The sequence below is a fragment of the Salarias fasciatus genome, chromosome 13 (assembly GCF_902148845.1).
Source record: "Salarias fasciatus chromosome 13, fSalaFa1.1, whole genome shotgun sequence".
NCBI lineage: Eukaryota > Metazoa > Chordata > Actinopteri > Blenniiformes > Blenniidae > Salarias > Salarias fasciatus.
This window is the reverse complement of record NC_043757.1, coordinates 28352969-28371185: the sequence shown is the minus strand read 5'-3', so window position 1 is coordinate 28371185 and position 18217 is coordinate 28352969. Positions and strand designations below refer to the sequence as shown.

Below are 18217 nucleotides of genomic sequence, written 5' to 3'. Positions count from 1 at the left end.
CACCCTCCGTCTATGGCAGTGACACTCACTCACTCACTCACTCACTCACTCACTCACTCACTCACTCACTCACTCAGCGAGGCCTGTTGGAGGCGTCGGGCCGAGGGACTGAGCTTGTGTCCCTGCTGCTCCAGCAGGTGGAGGCTCACAGCCCCCCCACTGCAGGGCAGGGTGGAGCTGTTCCTGGCTGGAGGCTCCAGACTGAGGGTCTGCAACCTCCACCCATCAACCTGTGTGTGTTGAGTGTGTCTCACGCTCCTCTCATGATGTGTGCGTGTGCGTGCGTGCGTGTGTGTGTGTGTGTGTGTGTGTGTGTGTGTGTGTGTGTGTGTGTGTGTGTGTGTGTGTGTGTGTGTGTGTGTGTGTGTGTGTGTGTGTGTGTGTGTGTGTGTGTGTGTGTGTGCGCGCTCTGATCTGTTGCCTTCACTAACCTCGGCCCCTCCCTGCTCCCTTCTCTTCTGAGGCTTACAATATCTTGTGGAAAAACAAACGTGTCCAGGTAAGGAAGACGACTTCCCTTACTTCGCCCCCCCACCCCCACCCCACCCCTCACTACTGTCCACCCACCCCCCAGCCTGGAGTAGCGGGCCTGTCAGCTGTTCAGTTAGTGAAGAACAGGCGAGTCCTGCTCCACCCAGCTCTCTACATCTGTCCTTTTTGGTCTGAGTTCGGTTCCACCTCATCCTCTGTGTCCGCGTTTAGAGCAAGCTTTTAATTTGAAAAGCCTGACAGCATCCTGTGTCTCACTGCTCTGTTTGCCTGCATGTTTTACTGAGATCGACAGCTTCTTTCTCTCTCTCTCTCTCTCACGCACACACACACACACACACACACACACACACACACACACACACACTTACTTGTCTGTCATCACAGATGTTAGTTTCTGTGTTCAGTGTCTCAGTTAAAAGAAGTTTCTCCACCACATAACAAGTCATGTGCTGAAGGTGATCCAGCTGCAAAGCATTCTGGGATGGGTCCTCTGGCAGATAGACCTTCAGTGTGATGACTGTATTCAGTCTCCATGGAAACAGGACAGTGTGACCCCTGACTGGAGAGACAACAGGCGTCCTGAGTGATGGTGGTCTTCTTCAGGAACAGTCAGAGGAGCAGAGTGTGTCCGGGTGTCCAGGTGTCCCTCACTCAGCGTCCCTCTGTGTCCTGTCCTCCAGCTGAAGATGCGAGCAGGAGGGATGAGCGAGTCGTCCAAGTGGAAGAAGCAGAAGCGCTCACCCAGGCCTCCTCGCCACGTGGTCCGGAGTCCGTCCGGCCAGATGGAGCCCAGCAGCCTGAGCAACAACAACCTGTCAGGTCAGACACACACACACACACACACACACACACACACACACACACACACGCAGCAGCGCCATCACCTCCAGCCTTGCTGCAGGTGGAGTCCCGTTCCTGGAGCAGGGCCTGGCCGGCCTCCCCGCCTCCGACAGCAGCTCCTCCGTCTCCAGCCCCGCCACCGACAGCGGCCTGGACACCTGCTCCAAGGCCACGTCCAGAGAGGACCTGTCCGACCTGGAGCAGACCACGCCCGGCCCGCCCGGCCCGGCCGCCCCGCTGCCCGGCCCCGACGCCCCCGCCCCCGCCCCCGCCCTGGAGGCACAGGTAGGTCCTCCACCCGTCCTGCCAGAGCAGTCCTCCTCCACCCGTGCCGTCAGCCTCTCCGCCCCTCTGGTCCAGGGTGAAGCCCGGCAGGCGGAGCCGGCCCAGTCGGCCTCGGTGGAGTCCATCCCGGAGGTGCTGGAGGACAGAGAGTCCGTCCCGGAGCAGTCCGACGGCGTCTCGGTCCACGACATGGACTACGTCAACCCCCGAGGAGTGCGCTTCACCCAGTCCACGCAGAGAGACGGTAGTGCTGTCCCCGCGCCGCCCGTCTCCGCGGCGACGGAGCCTGACGCCTGTGTCCCGCTGCAGGAGCCTCGCTGGTCCCGTACGGCCTGCCCTGCCTCCGGGAGCTCTTCCGCTTCCTCATCTCGCTGACCAACCCGCACGACCGCCACAACACCGACGCCATGATGCACATGGGCCTGCAGCTGCTGACGGTGGCGCTGGAGGCGGCGCGCATCTCCACCTACCAGTCCCTGCTGGTGCTGGTGAAGGACGAGCTGTGCCGGCACCTGTTCCAGGTAGGGAGCCCGGAGGGTCTGGTTCCTCCAGGGTCCTGCTGCTGCTGCTGCTGAGCTGTGCGTTCCTGGTGTGTGTGTGTGTGTGTGTGTGTGTGTGTGTGTGTGTGTGTGTGTGTGTGTGTGTGTGTTGCAGCTGCTCAGCGTGGACCGGATCAACCTGTACGCCTCCTCCCTCCGGGTCTGCTTCCTGCTCTTCGAGAGCATGAGGGTCCACCTGAAGTTCCAGCTGGAGGTGGGTGGAGCCCGGCGGCGTGCGGCGGGAGGGCGCCGCCGTCTTGGATAACCTGCGGCGCCTCTTCCAGATGTACCTGAAGAAGCTGATGGACATCATCACGTCGGAGAACATCAAGATGCCGTACGAGATGAAGGAGATGGCTCTGGAGGCGCTGGTGCAGCTGTGGAGGATCCCCAGCTTCGTCACCGAGCTCTACATCAACTACGACTGCGACTTCTACTGCTCCAACCTGTTCGAAGACCTCACCAAGCTGCTGTCCAAGGTACCGCCCCGGGTCGGGGTCCGGGTCCGGGTTGGGTTCAGGGTCCGGGTCCGGGTCCGGGTTGGGTTCAGGGTCCAGGTCCGGGTTGGGTTCAGGGTCCGGGTCCGGGTCCGGGTTGGGTTCAGGGTCCGGGTCTCAGGCCCTCTGCTGTTGTGTTCCAGAATGCCTTCCCGGTGTCGGGGCAGCTCTACACCACCCACCTGCTGTCCCTGGAGGCGCTGCTGACCGTCATCGACAGCACCGAGGCCCACTGCCAGGCCAAGGTCCTGACCAGCTCCGCCCAGCAGGACCCGGGCCAGCACCCCCTGCTGGCCGAGGCCGACGCCACGGCCAGAGTCCCGGCGGACTCCGCCTCCGGTACGCTGTCGCCTCTCCTCCGCCTGCTGAGCTGCTGCTGCTCCGTCACGCCCTCGGCCTGTGTGCTGCTGGTCCTGCTCGGTTCAGGTCACGCGGAAACAACAAAATATTTACGAGGGGTGACCCAAAAGTTCCCGGACTGTGGTTATAAAACAAAAACAAGAAAGATTTCAGACTTTTGGCCGTTATATGTCGCTACAGCATAGCCTTAAGCATAACTGTGAAAATTTTCACGTCCCAAAGACGCACAGGCAGCTCACAGCCAGTGTTTATGTCCCTTCTTCGAAAAATCCGAAAATGGCGGAACCCGATTTTGTTTTCTACTGGGAAAAATGGCAACCGAAACACTCACCATGATCCACACCGCGTACAAAGATGAGGCTCTGGGAGAACACGGGTCTATGGGCGCTGTAAGAGTGGTCAGATGTCCATCGAAGACTCGCCTCGCTCCGGCCGACCCTCCGCCTCCCGCACAGAGGAAAATGTCCCAAAAATCGAAGCTGATCTGCTTTTTCGACATCAAAGGGACGGTCCACAGCGAGTTTCTGCCACCGGGGCAAACCGTCAACCAGGACTTTTACCTGGAAGTGCTGCGGCGCTCCGGGAGGCGGTCAGGCTGAAGCGGCGGCGCTGTGGGAGAGGGGGGGCTGTTTTACCCACAGGGCTCTGCGGTAAAACAGTTCCTGGTGAAAAACGGCATGGCCCTGCTGCCCCATCCGCCGTTCTCCCTCCATTTAGCATCTTGCGACTTCTGTATCTTCCCAAGAATTAAGAAGTCACTGAAGGGGCGGAGCTTTGATGATGAGGAAGAGCTGCAGAAAAAATCGAAGAACGCTCTTAAAGCGATCATTACGCAGGAGTTTGCCGACTGCTTGGAGCAGTGGAAATCCCGGCTGCAGCGCTGGATTCAAGCTGAAGGAGAGGACTATGAAGGTGACAGTGTTGATTAAATGTGAAAATAAAAAAATAAAAAGTTATAACCACAGTCTGGGGACTTTTGGGTCCCCCCTCGTATGAAACAAGCTAAACTTGGCTCCTGTCCAATCAGCACTTCCTCAGAACGGCCTGTGGGGGCGCTGTGGGGCTGAGGTTTCTTTTAGTGTTGATGCTTTTGGCGGTGCAGTGGGGTGGTGACCTCTAACCCCAGTCTGTGGCTGGCCGGTGTGTCTCCTCTCTGACGGAACATGCAGATCCCAGCAGACCTGGAACCACCAACGGTCCCAGTCCTCCGGCGGCCGACGGCGCCGCGGCCCGTCCTCCGACCAGCGGACACCTGATGGCAGACCAGATGAGGCTGGGCCGCCAGGACCCGGGAGACCCCGAGCCAGGTGCTGGTTGGACGCGTCCTCTGCGGCGTCCTCACGGGGACAGAGAACTTCAGAGCTCACCACGGTTCTTCTCCTCCCTCCAGCTGACAAGAGAACTCCCAAGAAGCCCCCCAGGTTCTCCTGCTTCCTGCCAGACTCCCAGGAGCTGCTGGAGATCCGGACCAAGAAGAAGGTAAGAGCTGCTGCTCTGCTCCTCCTCCACCTCCTCCACCCCCCCACCCTCCTCCACCTCCTCCACCCCCCCACCCTCCTCCACCTCCTACACCCTCCTGTTCCTCCACCCCCTCCACCACCCTCCTCCACCCCCCCACCCTCCTCCACCCCCCCCACCCTCCTCCACCCCTCACCCTCCTCCACCCCCCGTCCTCCTCCTCCTCGTCCTCCACCCTCCTCCTCCTCCTCTTCCTCCACCCCCTCCACCCCCCACCCTCCTCCACCCCTCACCCTCCTCCTCCTCCTGTGAGCAGCTGCTGATCACCGGCACGGAGCAGTTCAACCAGAAGCCGAAGAAGGGCATCCAGTTCCTGCAGGAGAAAGGCCTGCTCAGCAGTCCCATGGACAACAGCCAGGTGGCGCAGTGGCTGCGGGAGAACCCCCGGCTGGACAAGAAGATGATCGGGGAGTACGTCAGCGACCGGAAGCACGTGGAGCTGCTGGACTGCTTCGTCAAGTAAGTCGGGTGGAGCTCTCTTGGGCTGCGGTCTCCCTGCAGGACGACGGGACCCGGTCCTAGTTCTCTGCTCACCGGGGTCCAGCATCCGGTCTGCTCTGGGACCAGGCCAACGCCTAGTCCCAGTCCCAGTCCCAGTCCCAGTCCCAGTCCCAGTCCCTCACACCGGTCTTCCACTGGCCCCCCTATAGACAGCCAGCTGAACATGGAGAAGCTCTTCCTGCCCGCGGCGCCCATGTGGTCCTGCAGAGCGAACGCAGCTTGAACCTGGAACAGGGACTGTCTTGTCAGGGGAGGTTGTGGGTTTGGGTCCCTCAGACCGGCCGTTCTGACGACGTGCCCGTTGTGTTGCAGCACGTTCGCCTTCCAGGGCCTCCGGATCGACGAGGCCCTGCGTCTGTACCTGGAGGCCTTCAGGCTGCCTGGAGAAGCTCCGGTCATCCAGAGACTGCTGGAGACCTTCACCGACAACTGGCATGTAAGACTGCTTCGGCCTGGGGGGGGCGCCGTGCCTCGGCCCCCCCTCGTAGACACAGTGACCCCGGACCACTGCAGTCCACCTCACATGGTCTGGACCTGGGACAGGGGTCACTTCACACTCTCATTGAAATCCAGGGTCATTCAGACCTTCTGCTGAGGCTGCCCACGAGCCTCGTGTTGGACAGCGCTAGGTTACTCTGCCTTGACCTTTCCAAGGTCAGATGAGTTTCTTCTCTCGTTAATTATCGTTTTTCTTAATTTGGTGTAACGATGCTGAGCTGTGGGGATAATATTAAATACCCCAGCAGGCCTTTCAGGTGTGTTCTCACACACACACACACACACACACGCACACACACACACACACACACACACACACACACACACACACACACACACACACACACACACACACACACACAGTTTCCATTGAGTAGCCTGCTCAGTCTTTTCCATCACAACATAATTCAAGCTGTTGTGAAGGTGATAGATCAAACACTCACTATCAACCCTCCAGACCAGAGTAACAGGATGACATGAGCGTGGAACACACACACACACACACACACACACACACACACACACACACACACACACACACACACACACACACACACACACACACACACACACACACACACACACAATGGTGGGCAAAGGATAGACTTCCCAGCAGGGGGAAATTTGACTTCTTAAAATAGCAGGCAGAGCCATGTGACCTGGAAACTATTTGTAGTAATGTCCTTTTCCTCAGTACCACACACACACACGCTTAATTGGAGGCAGTGCCGGTATAGATGAGTTTTCCGTGGGATGGTCAGGAGGGAATCAACAGTAGGAAGCAGGTGAGCTGTTCTTATGTAACAGGCTGCAACATGATTTCATTTGATGGTAGAAAGGAGGGACTCTCACAGCGACGCACTGTGAGGTCAGGTGAGGTTCAGTCATAAAAGTCACGATATACTGCAGATGTATGGTTATCACAGTATCAAAGTTTCCATTGAGTGGAGATTGACATGCTGCAGGTCAGCATGCCTCATCAGAGGAGTCCTGCTGCACTGGAGCAGGTTTCACTTTATATATTCCCTTTAGTGTAAATCATATTCTCATCGCACCACATGTTCAACATTGTGCAGCTGTCATGTGGAGCTTGCATGTTCTCTATAGATGGTTTTCTGTGATACAGCAGCTTACAGTCCAGATTCAGGCTCTCTGTTGGATCTTCTATGGATTAGCAGTGTATCTACTTCAGTATAAAACCTTATATGAGATGGAAAAGATGGAAAAGAGTGACAAGAGTAGAAGTTCAATTTGATGAATATTTATATGACTGATGACAATATGATGACTGTGATGACAGTGTGATTATTGTAATGATAGCGTGATGACATCATGGCAATATGATGACAGCATGTTGACATGACAGCATGATGACAGTATGATGATAGCGGGATGACATCATGATGACAGTATGATCAGTGTGATGACAGCTTGAAGGCATCATGGAGACAGTGTGATGACATTATGATGACTGTGATGACATCGTGTTGACAGTGTGATTAGAGTGTGATGTCAGCGTGATGACGGTATGATAGCAAGATGACAGTGTGATCATAATAGGAAGACAGTGTGATGGCAGCGTGGTGACAGTGTGATGACATCATGACAGTGTGATGACATCATAATGACATGATGACATCATGATGGCAGCGTGATGGCATGATGACAGTATGATGATATGAAGACAATGATGACAGCGTGATGGCATCATGAAGACAGTATGATGACAGTGTGATGACATGTTGACAGCATGATGACATCATGATGACAGTGTGATTAAAGCGTGATGATGTATAACAGCGTGATGGCAGCATGATGATAGGAAGACAGCGGGATGATAATAGGATGACAGCATGATGACAGGGTGATGACAGTATAGTAACAATGTGATGACATGATGACAGCATGATCAGTGTGATGACAGCATGTTGACAGTATGATGACATCATGATGACAGTGTGATGACATCATAGTGAAATCATGATGACAGTGTGATTAGTGTGACGACAGTATGATGACTGTGATGACAGCACGATGATATCATGAAGACAGCGTGATGACAGTGTGATCACTGATGACAGCATGATGATATCAGGAAGACAGTGTAATGACAGAGTCATGGCATCATGAAGACAGTATGATGACAGTGTGATGAAACCATGATGGCAGTGTGATGACATGTTGACAGCATGATGACATCATGACAGTGGGAGTAAGGCATGATGACGGTATGACATCATGATGACAGTGTGATGACATGACAGCGTGTTGACAGTGTGATGACATCATGATGACAGTGTGATGACATCATAATGACACCATGATGACAGTATGATGACTATGATGACAGCATGATGATATCATGAAGACAGCATGATGACGTGTTGACATCATGATGACAGTGTGATGAAACCATGATGGCAGTGTGATGACAGTGTGATTACTGTGATGACATCATGATGACAGTGTGATTAGTGTGATGACATCATGACAGTGATGACAGCGTGATGACATAATGATGACTCTGATGACAGCATGATGACGTGTTGACATCATGATGACAGTGTGATGAAACCATGATGGCAGTGTGATGACATCATGATGACAGTGTGATTAGTGTGATGACATCACGATGACAACGTGTTGACATGACAGTGTGATGACAGTGTGATGACATCATGTTGACAGCATGATGACATCATGATGACAGTGTGATAAAAGCATGATGTCAGCGTGATGACAGTATGACAGCATGATGACAGCATGATCATAATAGGAAGACAGCATGATGACAGCGGGATGATAATAGGATGACAGCGTGATGACACCATGTTGACAGCTTGATGACATCATGATGGCAGTGTGATGACATCATGACAGCGTAATAACAGTGTGATTAGTGTGATGATAGCGTGATGACATCATGACAACGTGATGATATGATGACAGTATGATTGTGAAGAAAGCGTGATGATAGTGTGATGACAGCGTGATCATAAAGGAAGAGAGCGTGATGATAATGGGAATGGCTAGTGTGACGTCATAAGTCACTTCCGGGTCCAAGGCTTCCAGCGCGCAATGTAAACACAATGGCTGTTGCCAAAGAACCGTCACTTTTCACTTTTCACTTTTCACTTTTCACTTTTCACGGTAACAGTGAATTTTGCTGACTTTCCAAAGTCAGTGAAGAGGGGTTTAAACCCTTACAACTCAAACCGAGTTGTAAATGTTTCTGTGGTGACAGGTGGAAGTCTGAAATGGAAAGTACAGGCTTTAATGAAAAACAACATTTACGAGGTTGAGGTGAGTGATTAAGGGGCTAGCTAGCATTAACACTAGGGTGTCAGTCGTCGCATCAAGCTGTGTAACTTAACTATTAATTAATTATCTATGTTAGAACTGGGTACTGTCTGTCTGCTGTTTGTGGACAACTTACAGTTTATTCTAGAAGTGTCATCCAGGGAAATAATTTTAAACCAAACCTCAAACGCGCCATAAAGCAGAAGCAGCACACATTCAGTACAGGTTAAAAAGGAAAAGAATAATAATAATAAAAAAAGCCCTTACAGAATATCTAATAATAGCGGGATTAATAAAGGATTATTAACTTTGGATAACTCCGCTGGTCCGTCCTGCCACAGAGAGGAGCTCAGTTTTAACAGTGAGAGAAGACACACAGCTGCTGCAGAGCAGCTTCAGATCCAGCGGGGGGCGCTGCTGTTCAGCCCTGAAAAGATGTGGGACTTTATTTTGTCCTGTGCAGTTTTACACAATATTGTACTGGCCGGTAGAGTTACTTTTGATGCGTCGGCGCTACGAGAGGAGCTGATGTGGGAACCAGCAGGACCTGAAGAACCACGACTGACACGTAAATAAACTCTAAAGTTTAGCAAATGATTTATTTAATCAGTGATGTGATGCCAGCAGCCTAGAAAATATTAGCTAAAGGGAGATTAAATACAGACAGAGGACGTTTAGCCAAAACATTTTATTTAGACTTCTATAAATTGTGTTTAATTTAAGCAGCACCGGGAGAGGGGGGCATGCGCCGCCCTCGTGGACTGAGTCCCGGGTCCGCTCCGTCCTGTGTCCTGCTCGGTCCGGGGTCCTGCTCAGGACCGGGTCCGGTGCTGGGTGTGTGTGTCTCGGTGGGACCGTCCCGCTGTGGGGAGGAGACCTGGCGGCGGTGCCGCTGCTGTCTGACTCTGAGACATCATTAAATGAAACAATAAAAATTCGATCTATATAACGTGAGTCCGCCTCGTTATTTGTAATATCAGTAAAAATAATATAATGATGTAATATCGGAGTAAAGCAGTAGTAGGATATGGTTTTGTTGACATCGTTCCTGTTGTTACAACACGGGACACAGCACCGCACCATCACGCCTTTGGACACGGAAGTGGCGTATTCAGTTTCGATGACGGAGCTACTAGCCATCCCCATAGGAAGACAGTGTGATAATAGGATGACGGCGTGCTGACAGTGTGATGACAGCATGTTGATAACATGACAGCGTGATGAGTGTGATTAGTGTGATGACATCATGATAACAGTATGATGACCGGTATGGTAGCATGATGATATGAAGACAGTGTGATGACAGCGCGATGACCTCATGAGGAAAGTGTGATGTTGGCGTGATGATAATAGGATGACAGCGTGATGACAGCGTGATGATAATAGGATGACAGCATGATGACAGCGTGATGATAATAGGATGACAGCGTGATGACAGCGTGATGATAATAGGATGACAGTGTGATGACAGCGTGACAGCAGTACAGTGGCGTGTGATGACAGTGGGGTGACCTTATAAGTGTGATAGATGTGATGACGTTGTGATGTGATGTGTCCTTTGTTTGTTGCAGAAAGTGAACGGTTCTCCGTTCTTGACCACTGACGCAGGCTTTGCTTTGGCCTATGCTGTCATCATGCTGAACACCGACCAGCATAACCACAATGTCCGCAAGCAGAACATCCCCATGACGGTGGAGGTGAGTCGTTCCTGTGTTTTCTACTCAGCATCATTCCTCCTGAGGAGGTCTGAGGATCTGCAGCTCCTCTGCTGAGCTGACTTCCCAGTCCTGGTCCTCCAGGGCTGGTCCTCCAGGGCTGGTCCTCCAGTCCTGGTCCTCCAGTCCTGGTCCTCCAGGGCTGGTCCTCCAGGGCCGGTCCTCCAGGGCTGGTCCTCCAGGGCTGGCCCTCCAGGGCTGGTCCTCCAGGGCTGGTCCTCCAGGGCTGGTCCTCCAGGGCTGGCCCTCCAGTCCTGGTCCTCCAGGGCTGGTCCTCCAGGGCTGGTCCTCCAGGGCTGGTCCTCCAGGGCTGGTTCTCCAGGGCTGGTCCTCCAGGGCTGGTCCTCCAGGGCCGGTCCTCCAGGGCTGGTCCTCCAGGGCTGGTCCTCCAGGGCTGGTCCTCCAGTCCCGGTCCTCCAGGGCTGGTCCTCCAGGGCTGGCCCTCCAGGGCTGGTCCTCCAGGGCTGGGTCAGGTCCAATCTGGGTGGAATGGGGTATGGCCTTTGTGGCCCTCGGGTGGAACTGACCCTCTGTTTGGTTAAAAGCATCTCTGGTTCAGAGCCTGCAGGTGCCGGTGCCAGTGTGGGGTTTGTGGTTAGATGATGATGAGTGGGGTGGGGGGTGGGGATTGAACCGGGGACTGCAGTGGAGGAGCTCTGATCTGAAGTGTGAAGTGAAATTCCTGCGGTGTTGGTGTGAGTGCTGCTGCCCACAGCCAGCAGCTGTGACCAGCGGTGGCCTGAGAGGTGAGCTCATCCCAACAGGCGGCGGCGGCGGGGGGGGGGCCTCTCTGTCTCCAGCTTTATCTGCCGCTCTGTTTCTCTGGCTGTGATTGACAGCGGCTGAAGACTAAACAGAGCCTGTGAGCAGCGGAGGGGGTGGAGAGGTGGGGGGGTGGAGCGGGGGCGATCGCATACTTGGCAGGGTGGATGTGTCTTGAGCGCGGTGAGGCTCCACCCTGCAGCTGGTGCCGCCGCAGCTTTAAATCACGGCCACACGTGGCGCGGTGTCAGCGGCGGTTTAGTGGAGGGGCCGGCTGACCCCCGGCTCCAGGCGTAGCCGCGCCGCGCCGCGCCGCTCCGGACGCCGCCAGTAAAAGTGGCGCCTCACACTCCGCGTACTTAGTGCCGCGGCGCGTCGGGCGCAGCACGTGTCGTCTGGGTTATTTCTGAAAGGGAAAGCTATGCTCAGCCCGGCTGCCGAGCGGAGAGAGCTCCAGGTGAGCCCCCCCCCCCCCCAGAGGGCCCCGGCCGTCACTCAGCAGCCTGCTCCTGTTTGTTGACACCAGCCCCTCCTGCTCTAAGCCTTGTTTTGCTAATGAAGCCGCCACGGCGGGTTGGGTGACACATGGCCAGCGCTCTCCCACCTGGGGCAGTGCTAATTGCCCCCCGGGGCTGCGGCGCGCCTCAGGCTGGGGTGTCTCTGCTGAGCTGTGTGGAGCAGCACTGACGGACGAGCTGATGGTGGAAATGAGACTCCGTTGTTCTGATCTCCCTCAGCGCCCTGCAGCTCACTGCGTCTCCCTCTGGTTTTCTCAAACAGCAATTCAAGAAGAATCTGAAGGGAGTGAACGGGAACAAAGACTTCGACCAGGACATGCTGGAGGACATCTACAACGCCATCAAGTGAGCCGCCGTCTGCTTCCCCCTGGCGGGGGAGGCGGGGGTGTGGCTGAGCTCTGCTGTCCTCAGGAACGAGGAGATCGTGATGCCGGACGAGCAGACGGGCCTGGTGAAGGAGAACTACGTCTGGAGCGTGCTGCTGCACCGCGGAGCTACGCCCGAGGGGCTGTTCCTCCACCTGCCGGCGGGCAGCTACGACCACGACCTGTTCTCCATGACGTGGGGCCCCACCATCGCCGCCCTCTCCTACGTCTTCGACAAGAGCCTGGACGACGCCATCCTCCAGAAGGCCATCACGGGCTTTAGGTGGGGCTCTGCCGCTTCGCCCAGGCTGCCTGTGGAGTGTCTGAGGGTCACGCTGTCTCTCCCCCCACCCCCCCACCCCCCCACCCCCCCCCCACCCCCCCCCCCCCCTCCACCCCCTCCATCCCCTGTGCTTCCAGGAAGTGTGCCATGATCGCAGCTCACTATGGCTTCAGCGACGTCTTCGACAATCTGATCATCTCCCTGTGCAAGTTCACCACCCTGAGCAGCGAGGTGAGGCCTCCACCCAGACCCCTGCTCCACCCAGACCCCTGCTCCACCCATCACACCTCCACCCATCACACCTCCACCCAGACCCCTGCTCCACCCAGACCCCTGCTCCACCCATCACACCTCCACCCATCACACCTCCACCCATCACACCTCCACCCATCACACCTCCACCCAGACCCCTGCTCCACCCATCACACCTCCACCCATCACACCTCCACCCAGACCCCTGCTTCACCCATCACACCTCCACCCGGACCCCTGCTCCACCCATCACACCTCCACCCATCACACCTCCACCCATCACACCTCCACCCAGACCCCTGCTCCACCCAGACCCCTGCTCCACCCAGACCCCTGCTCCACCCATCACACCTCCACCCATCACACCTCCACCCATCACACCTCCACTCAGACCCCTGCTCCACCCAGACCCCTGCTCCACCCATCACACCTCCACCCATCACACCTCCACCCATCACACCTCCACCCAGACCCCTGCTCCACCCATCACACCTCCACCCATCACACCTCCACCCAGACCCCTGCTCCACCCATCACACCTCCACCCATCACACCTCCACCCAGACCCCTGCTCCACCCAGACCCCTGCTCCACCCAGACCCCTGCTCCACCCAGACCCCTGCTCCGCCCCTCACAGCAGGGAGTTTGTTTCTGTCTGACGTTTGAGAGCCGTGGAGGTGGAGTGAAGCGGGTGGAGGCTTTAGCTGAGTGAACGTTCCTCTGTTCTGAACGTCAGGATTCATAGTGCTGAATGACGACGCCTCCTCCGTTCTGTCTCACTGCGATCAGTCTGTAGATCACTTTGATCTGATAGATTCCCTCTGTGGATCAGTTTGATGGGATCCAGTCAGCCCAGCAGGAGCAGCCTCTGGTGTAGGACTGGTACCTGCTGCTGCTCCGTCTTCATTACTGCTGTGGTGACTCAGTGCAGCTGAAGCTCTGCAGGGATCAGGGTTATACTGCCCCCTGCTGGACTCCAGAGAGCCCTGCTGGACTCCAGAGGGCCCTGCTGGACTCCAGAGGGCCCTGCTGGATTCCAGAGGACCCTGCTGGACTCCAGAGAGCCCTGCTGGACTCCAGAGAGCCCTGCTGGACTCCAGAGGGCCCTGCTAGACTCTAGAGGGCCCTGCTGGACTCCAGAGGACCCTGCTGGATTCCAGAGGACCCTGCTGGATTCCAGAGGACCCTGCTGGATTCCAGAGGTCCCTGCTGGATTCCAGAGGGCCCTGCTGGACTCCAGAGGGCCCTGCTGGACTCCAGAGGGCCCTGCTGGACTCCAGAGGGCCCTGCTGGACTCCAGAGGGCCCGGCTCTGAGTCTGACGGAACAGAACCACCCAGCTGCCCTCCTGGTTCCGGCCCCCAGCAGAACCTTCTGCTGCTGCACCACCTTCCTCTGGTTCTGGTTCTGCAGCAAACCTACCTTCTCACCTGTTGTCCAGCCGGCTGAAGGTCTTCAAACCCTGTGGAACCGGGACGGCGGCGGCGTCTTAACCTGGTTCTCCTGTTCTCCCGCAGGCCGTGGAGAACCTTCCCACCGTGTTCGGCAGCAACCTCAAAGCTCAGACGGCGGCCAAGACGGTGTTCGACCTGGCTCACCGGCACGGCAACATCCTGCGGGAGGGCTGGAAGAACATCATGGAGTCCATGCTGCAGCTGTTCAGGGCCGAGCTGCTGCCCAAAGCCATGGTGGAGGTCGGCACGGCGACCCGCGACCCGCGACCCGCGACCTGTGACCTGTGACCCCGGCACGCCTCATACCCACTCTGACCTCTCTCCTTTCAGGTGGAGGATTTTGTGGAGCCCAACGGTAAAATTTCCCTCCAGAGGGAGGAGACCCCTTCCAGCCGGTGAGCCCAGAGCAGTGCTGTCTGGACCCGGCGTCTGGACCGGGTGACCCGGGTCTCAGGTCTCAGGCGTCCGTCTCTCTCTCTCTCCTCAGGGGCGAGTCGGCCGTGCTGAGCTTCGTCAACTGGCTGACGCTGAGCGGAGCCGAGCAGTCCGGACTCCGAGGACCGTCCACCGAGAACCAGGAGGCCAAGCAGGCCGCCGTGCTCTGCATCAAGGTACCGGGCCAGAACCAGGGCCGGAACCAGGGCCAGAACCACAGAGCCAGGTCCCAGAACCAGGTCCCAGAACCAGGCCCCAGAACCAGGCCCCAGAACCAGGTCCCAGAACCAGGTCCCAGAACCAGGTCCCAGAACCAGGCCCCAGAACCAGGCCCCAGAACCAGGTCCCAGAACCAGGTCCCAGAACCAGGTCCCCGAGCGATCAATCCGTCTTCTTTAATGATTTTTCAGGGCAGGAGGAGCCTTGCTGTTTGGCTTGTGTGTGTGTGTGTGTGTGTGTGTGTGTGTGTGTGTGTGTGTGTGTGTGTGTGTGTGGTGTGTGTGTGTGTGTGTGTGTGTGTGTGTGTGTGTGTGTGTGTGTGTGTGTGTGTGTGTGTGTGTGTGTGTGTGGTGGCTGGGTGCTTGTGTACCAGTGGAGTCTGCATGTTCTCCCTGGGTGATCGCTGTCCATGTTGCAGCAATGCGACCCGGAGAAGCTGATCACCGAGAGCAAGTTCCTGCAGCTGGAGTCTCTGCAGGAGCTCCTGAAGGTCAGTGCTGCTCCGGGACCGCACACACACACACACACACACACACACACACACTGAGTGTTGTATCGGCTCGGTAACACTGTGCAGAGCTGGACTCTCCTCTCTGCTCCTCATTGGTCCGTTTGGACTTTATTGACCTTAAGGTCAGGATGGCTCCACCACAGCGCCAGGTGGAGGGGTGTGTGTAGCCCTCCTGGTGTAGTGGGGTGTGTGTGTAGTGAGGAGGTGTGTGTAGTGGTGTGTGTGTAGCTCTCAGACGGAGTGTCCCTCGTCCCTCCAGGCGCTGATCTCCGTCAGTCCCGATGAAGAGACGTACGACGAGGAGGACGCCGCCTTCTGCCTGGAGATGCTGCTGCGCATCGTCCTGGAGAACCGGTACCGGTACCTCTGACCAGAACTCTGACCCTGCGCCGGGAGCACAGCCTGACCCGGTGTGTGTGCGTGTGTGCGTGCAGGGACCGGGTGTCCTGTGTGTGGCAGACGGTGAGGGACCACCTGTGCCAGCTGTGTGTCCACGCCAACGAGAGCTGCTTCCTGGTGGAGCGGGCGGTGGTGGGCCTGCTGCGCCTCGCCATCCGCCTGCTGCGGCGCGAGGACATCAGCTCGCAGGTGACACACACGCTCACGCACACACACACACTGCGCTGAAGGCCCGGTAGGTGTGACGCCAGCGTCTCCCCGTCCCGTCCCGTCCCGGCCCAGGTGCTGCTGTCCCTGCGTCTGCTGCTCATGATGAAGCCGGCGGTCCTGTCCCGGGTCAGCAGGGAGGTGTCCTACGGCCTCCACGAGCTGCTGAAGACCAACGCCGCCAACATCCACTGCACCGAGCACTGGTACACCCTCTTCTCCCTGCTGGAGTGCATCGGCGCGGGAATCAAACCGCCGCCCTCCTTCAGGATGGCCTCGTCCTCCACCGACCACGACGCAGGTCCATGTCCCCGCACGTCTGTCCGTCCTGCTGCTGCGGACCAGACCCGTGTGGTGACTGTGTGTGTGTGTGTGTGTGTGTGTGCGCAGGCGCCCAGTCGGACAGCGAGCTGAGCTCGCACCACCCCAGCGAGGCCAGCCTGGACCGAGGATACACCTCCGACTCCGAGGTCTACGCCGAGCACAGCAAGACCAGGATGCCCCGGTCCAGCACCGAGCTGGACGTGGCCAGCAGCGGGTGGCTGGTGGTGAGAGGACACACACACACACACACACACACACACACACACACACACACACACACACACACACACACACACACACACACACACACACACAGCTGCAGTGACGGTCCTGCTGTGCTCCAGGTGGGCAGGGACGACCTGGAGACGGGGCGCGGCCCGGCGGTGAAGCCCCCCATGACCCACCCCCTGGTGAACCAGTACAGCCTGACGCTGGGCCAGGACCTGGGCCAGCACGACACCAAGTCCCTCATCAAGTGCGTGGAGACGCTGTCCTTCATCGTCAGGGACGCCGCGCACGTCACCCCCGACAACTTCGAGCTGTGTGTCCGAGCCATACGGGTGTTCGTGGAGGCCAGCCTTAACGGAGGTGACACACACACACACACACACACACACACACACACACACCGGAGCCTGAAGATGACTAAAGTGGGGATTTGTGTCTGAAGGCTACAGAAACCACGACAAGAAGAAGAGCCACAAGTACGACTCGTCCAAGTCTCGGATGAGGAAGAAGGCGGGGGGGCGGGAGAAGGACGGCGGGGGGGCCGCCAGGCGGGGCGGCGGCAGCAGGGCGTCCAGCCAGCGGCCGTCACGCTCCCACAGCGACGACGAGGAGGACGAGGGCGTCCCGGCCAGCTACCACACGGTGTCATTACAGGTTAGTCAGGATGTAAGTACAACAGCCCTCTTTACCCTTCTACCCCATGTGGAGTCACCCCCCTCCCCCCCCAGCTGCATCCTGTTCTGCCCCACCCACGGCTCTGACACTGTCTCTGTACACCACACTCAGCCGAGCCACACCTACAGCCTTTCAGAGTTACATGCAGTTCTGTTGATTTACAGAAGATTTTTCATGGTGATGGGTATAAAAAATGTAAGGCTTCAGATGGTAGTGGAGAAAAAACACTATGAGCAAAGAGTCACAAATAGAGGAGCTATAGAGCAGCTGTAGAGTCACTATAGAGGAGATGTAGAGTCACTATAGAGCAGATGTAGAGCCGCTATAGAGCAGCTGTAGAGTCACTGTAGAGTCACTATAGAGCAGCTGTAGAGTCACTATAGAGTCACTATAGAGCAGCTGTAGAGCCGCTATAGAGGAGATGTAGAGTCGCTATAGAGTCACTATAGAGGAGATGTAGAGCCGCTATAGAGCAGCTGTAGAGTCACTATAGAGGAGCTGTAGAATCACTGTAGAACCGCTATAGGGGAGATGTAGAGTCACTATCGAGCAGCTGTAGAGTCACTATAGCGTCACTATAGAGGGGCTGTAGAGTCACTATAAAGCAGCTGTAGAGCCGCTATAGAGCAGCTGTAGAGTCACTATGAAGCAGCTGTAGAGCCGCTATAGAGCAGCTGTAGAGTCACTATAAAGCAGCTGTAGAGTCACTATGAAGCAGCTGTAGAGCCACTATAGAGCAGCTGTAGAGCCACTATAGAGCAGCTGTAGAGCCACTATAGAGCAGCTGTAGAGCAGCTATAGAGCAGCTGTAGAGTCACTATAGAGCAGCTGTAGAGTCACTATAAAGCAGCTGTAGAGTCACTATGAAGCAGCTGTAGAGCCACTATAGAGCAGCTGTAGAGCCACTATAGAGCAGCTGTAGAGTCACTATAGAGCAGCTGTAGAGTCACTATAGAGCAGCTGTAGAGCCACTATAGAGCAGCTGTAGAGTCACTATAGAGCAGCTGTAGAGTCACTATAGAGCAGCTGTAGAGTCACTAT

At 56.4% G+C, this 18217-nt stretch overlaps 1 protein-coding gene across 1 annotated transcript in view; it reads left to right on the top strand.

The window, feature by feature from the left end:
• gbf1 (golgi brefeldin A resistant guanine nucleotide exchange factor 1) overlaps window positions 1–18217 on the top strand; it is a 42643-nt gene that overhangs the window by 19666 nt on the left and 4760 nt on the right. The window contains exons 8-33 of the mRNA XM_030107415.1: window positions 464–499; window positions 1173–1311; window positions 1394–1617; window positions 1693–1861; window positions 1927–2138; window positions 2272–2370; window positions 2441–2635; window positions 2797–2992; window positions 4183–4320; window positions 4404–4492; window positions 4788–4990; window positions 5345–5468; window positions 10402–10527; window positions 12088–12170; window positions 12237–12473; window positions 12611–12704; window positions 14242–14418; window positions 14509–14573; window positions 14666–14789; window positions 15251–15322; window positions 15603–15697; window positions 15778–15931; window positions 16025–16250; window positions 16340–16497; window positions 16618–16861; window positions 16944–17155. Coding sequence (XP_029963275.1) covers window positions 464–499; window positions 1173–1311; window positions 1394–1617; window positions 1693–1861; window positions 1927–2138; window positions 2272–2370; window positions 2441–2635; window positions 2797–2992; window positions 4183–4320; window positions 4404–4492; window positions 4788–4990; window positions 5345–5468; window positions 10402–10527; window positions 12088–12170; window positions 12237–12473; window positions 12611–12704; window positions 14242–14418; window positions 14509–14573; window positions 14666–14789; window positions 15251–15322; window positions 15603–15697; window positions 15778–15931; window positions 16025–16250; window positions 16340–16497; window positions 16618–16861; window positions 16944–17155 — 3891 coding nt within the window. The remainder of the gene's footprint in view (window positions 1–463; window positions 500–1172; window positions 1312–1393; window positions 1618–1692; window positions 1862–1926; window positions 2139–2271; window positions 2371–2440; window positions 2636–2796; window positions 2993–4182; window positions 4321–4403; window positions 4493–4787; window positions 4991–5344; window positions 5469–10401; window positions 10528–12087; window positions 12171–12236; window positions 12474–12610; window positions 12705–14241; window positions 14419–14508; window positions 14574–14665; window positions 14790–15250; window positions 15323–15602; window positions 15698–15777; window positions 15932–16024; window positions 16251–16339; window positions 16498–16617; window positions 16862–16943; window positions 17156–18217) is intronic.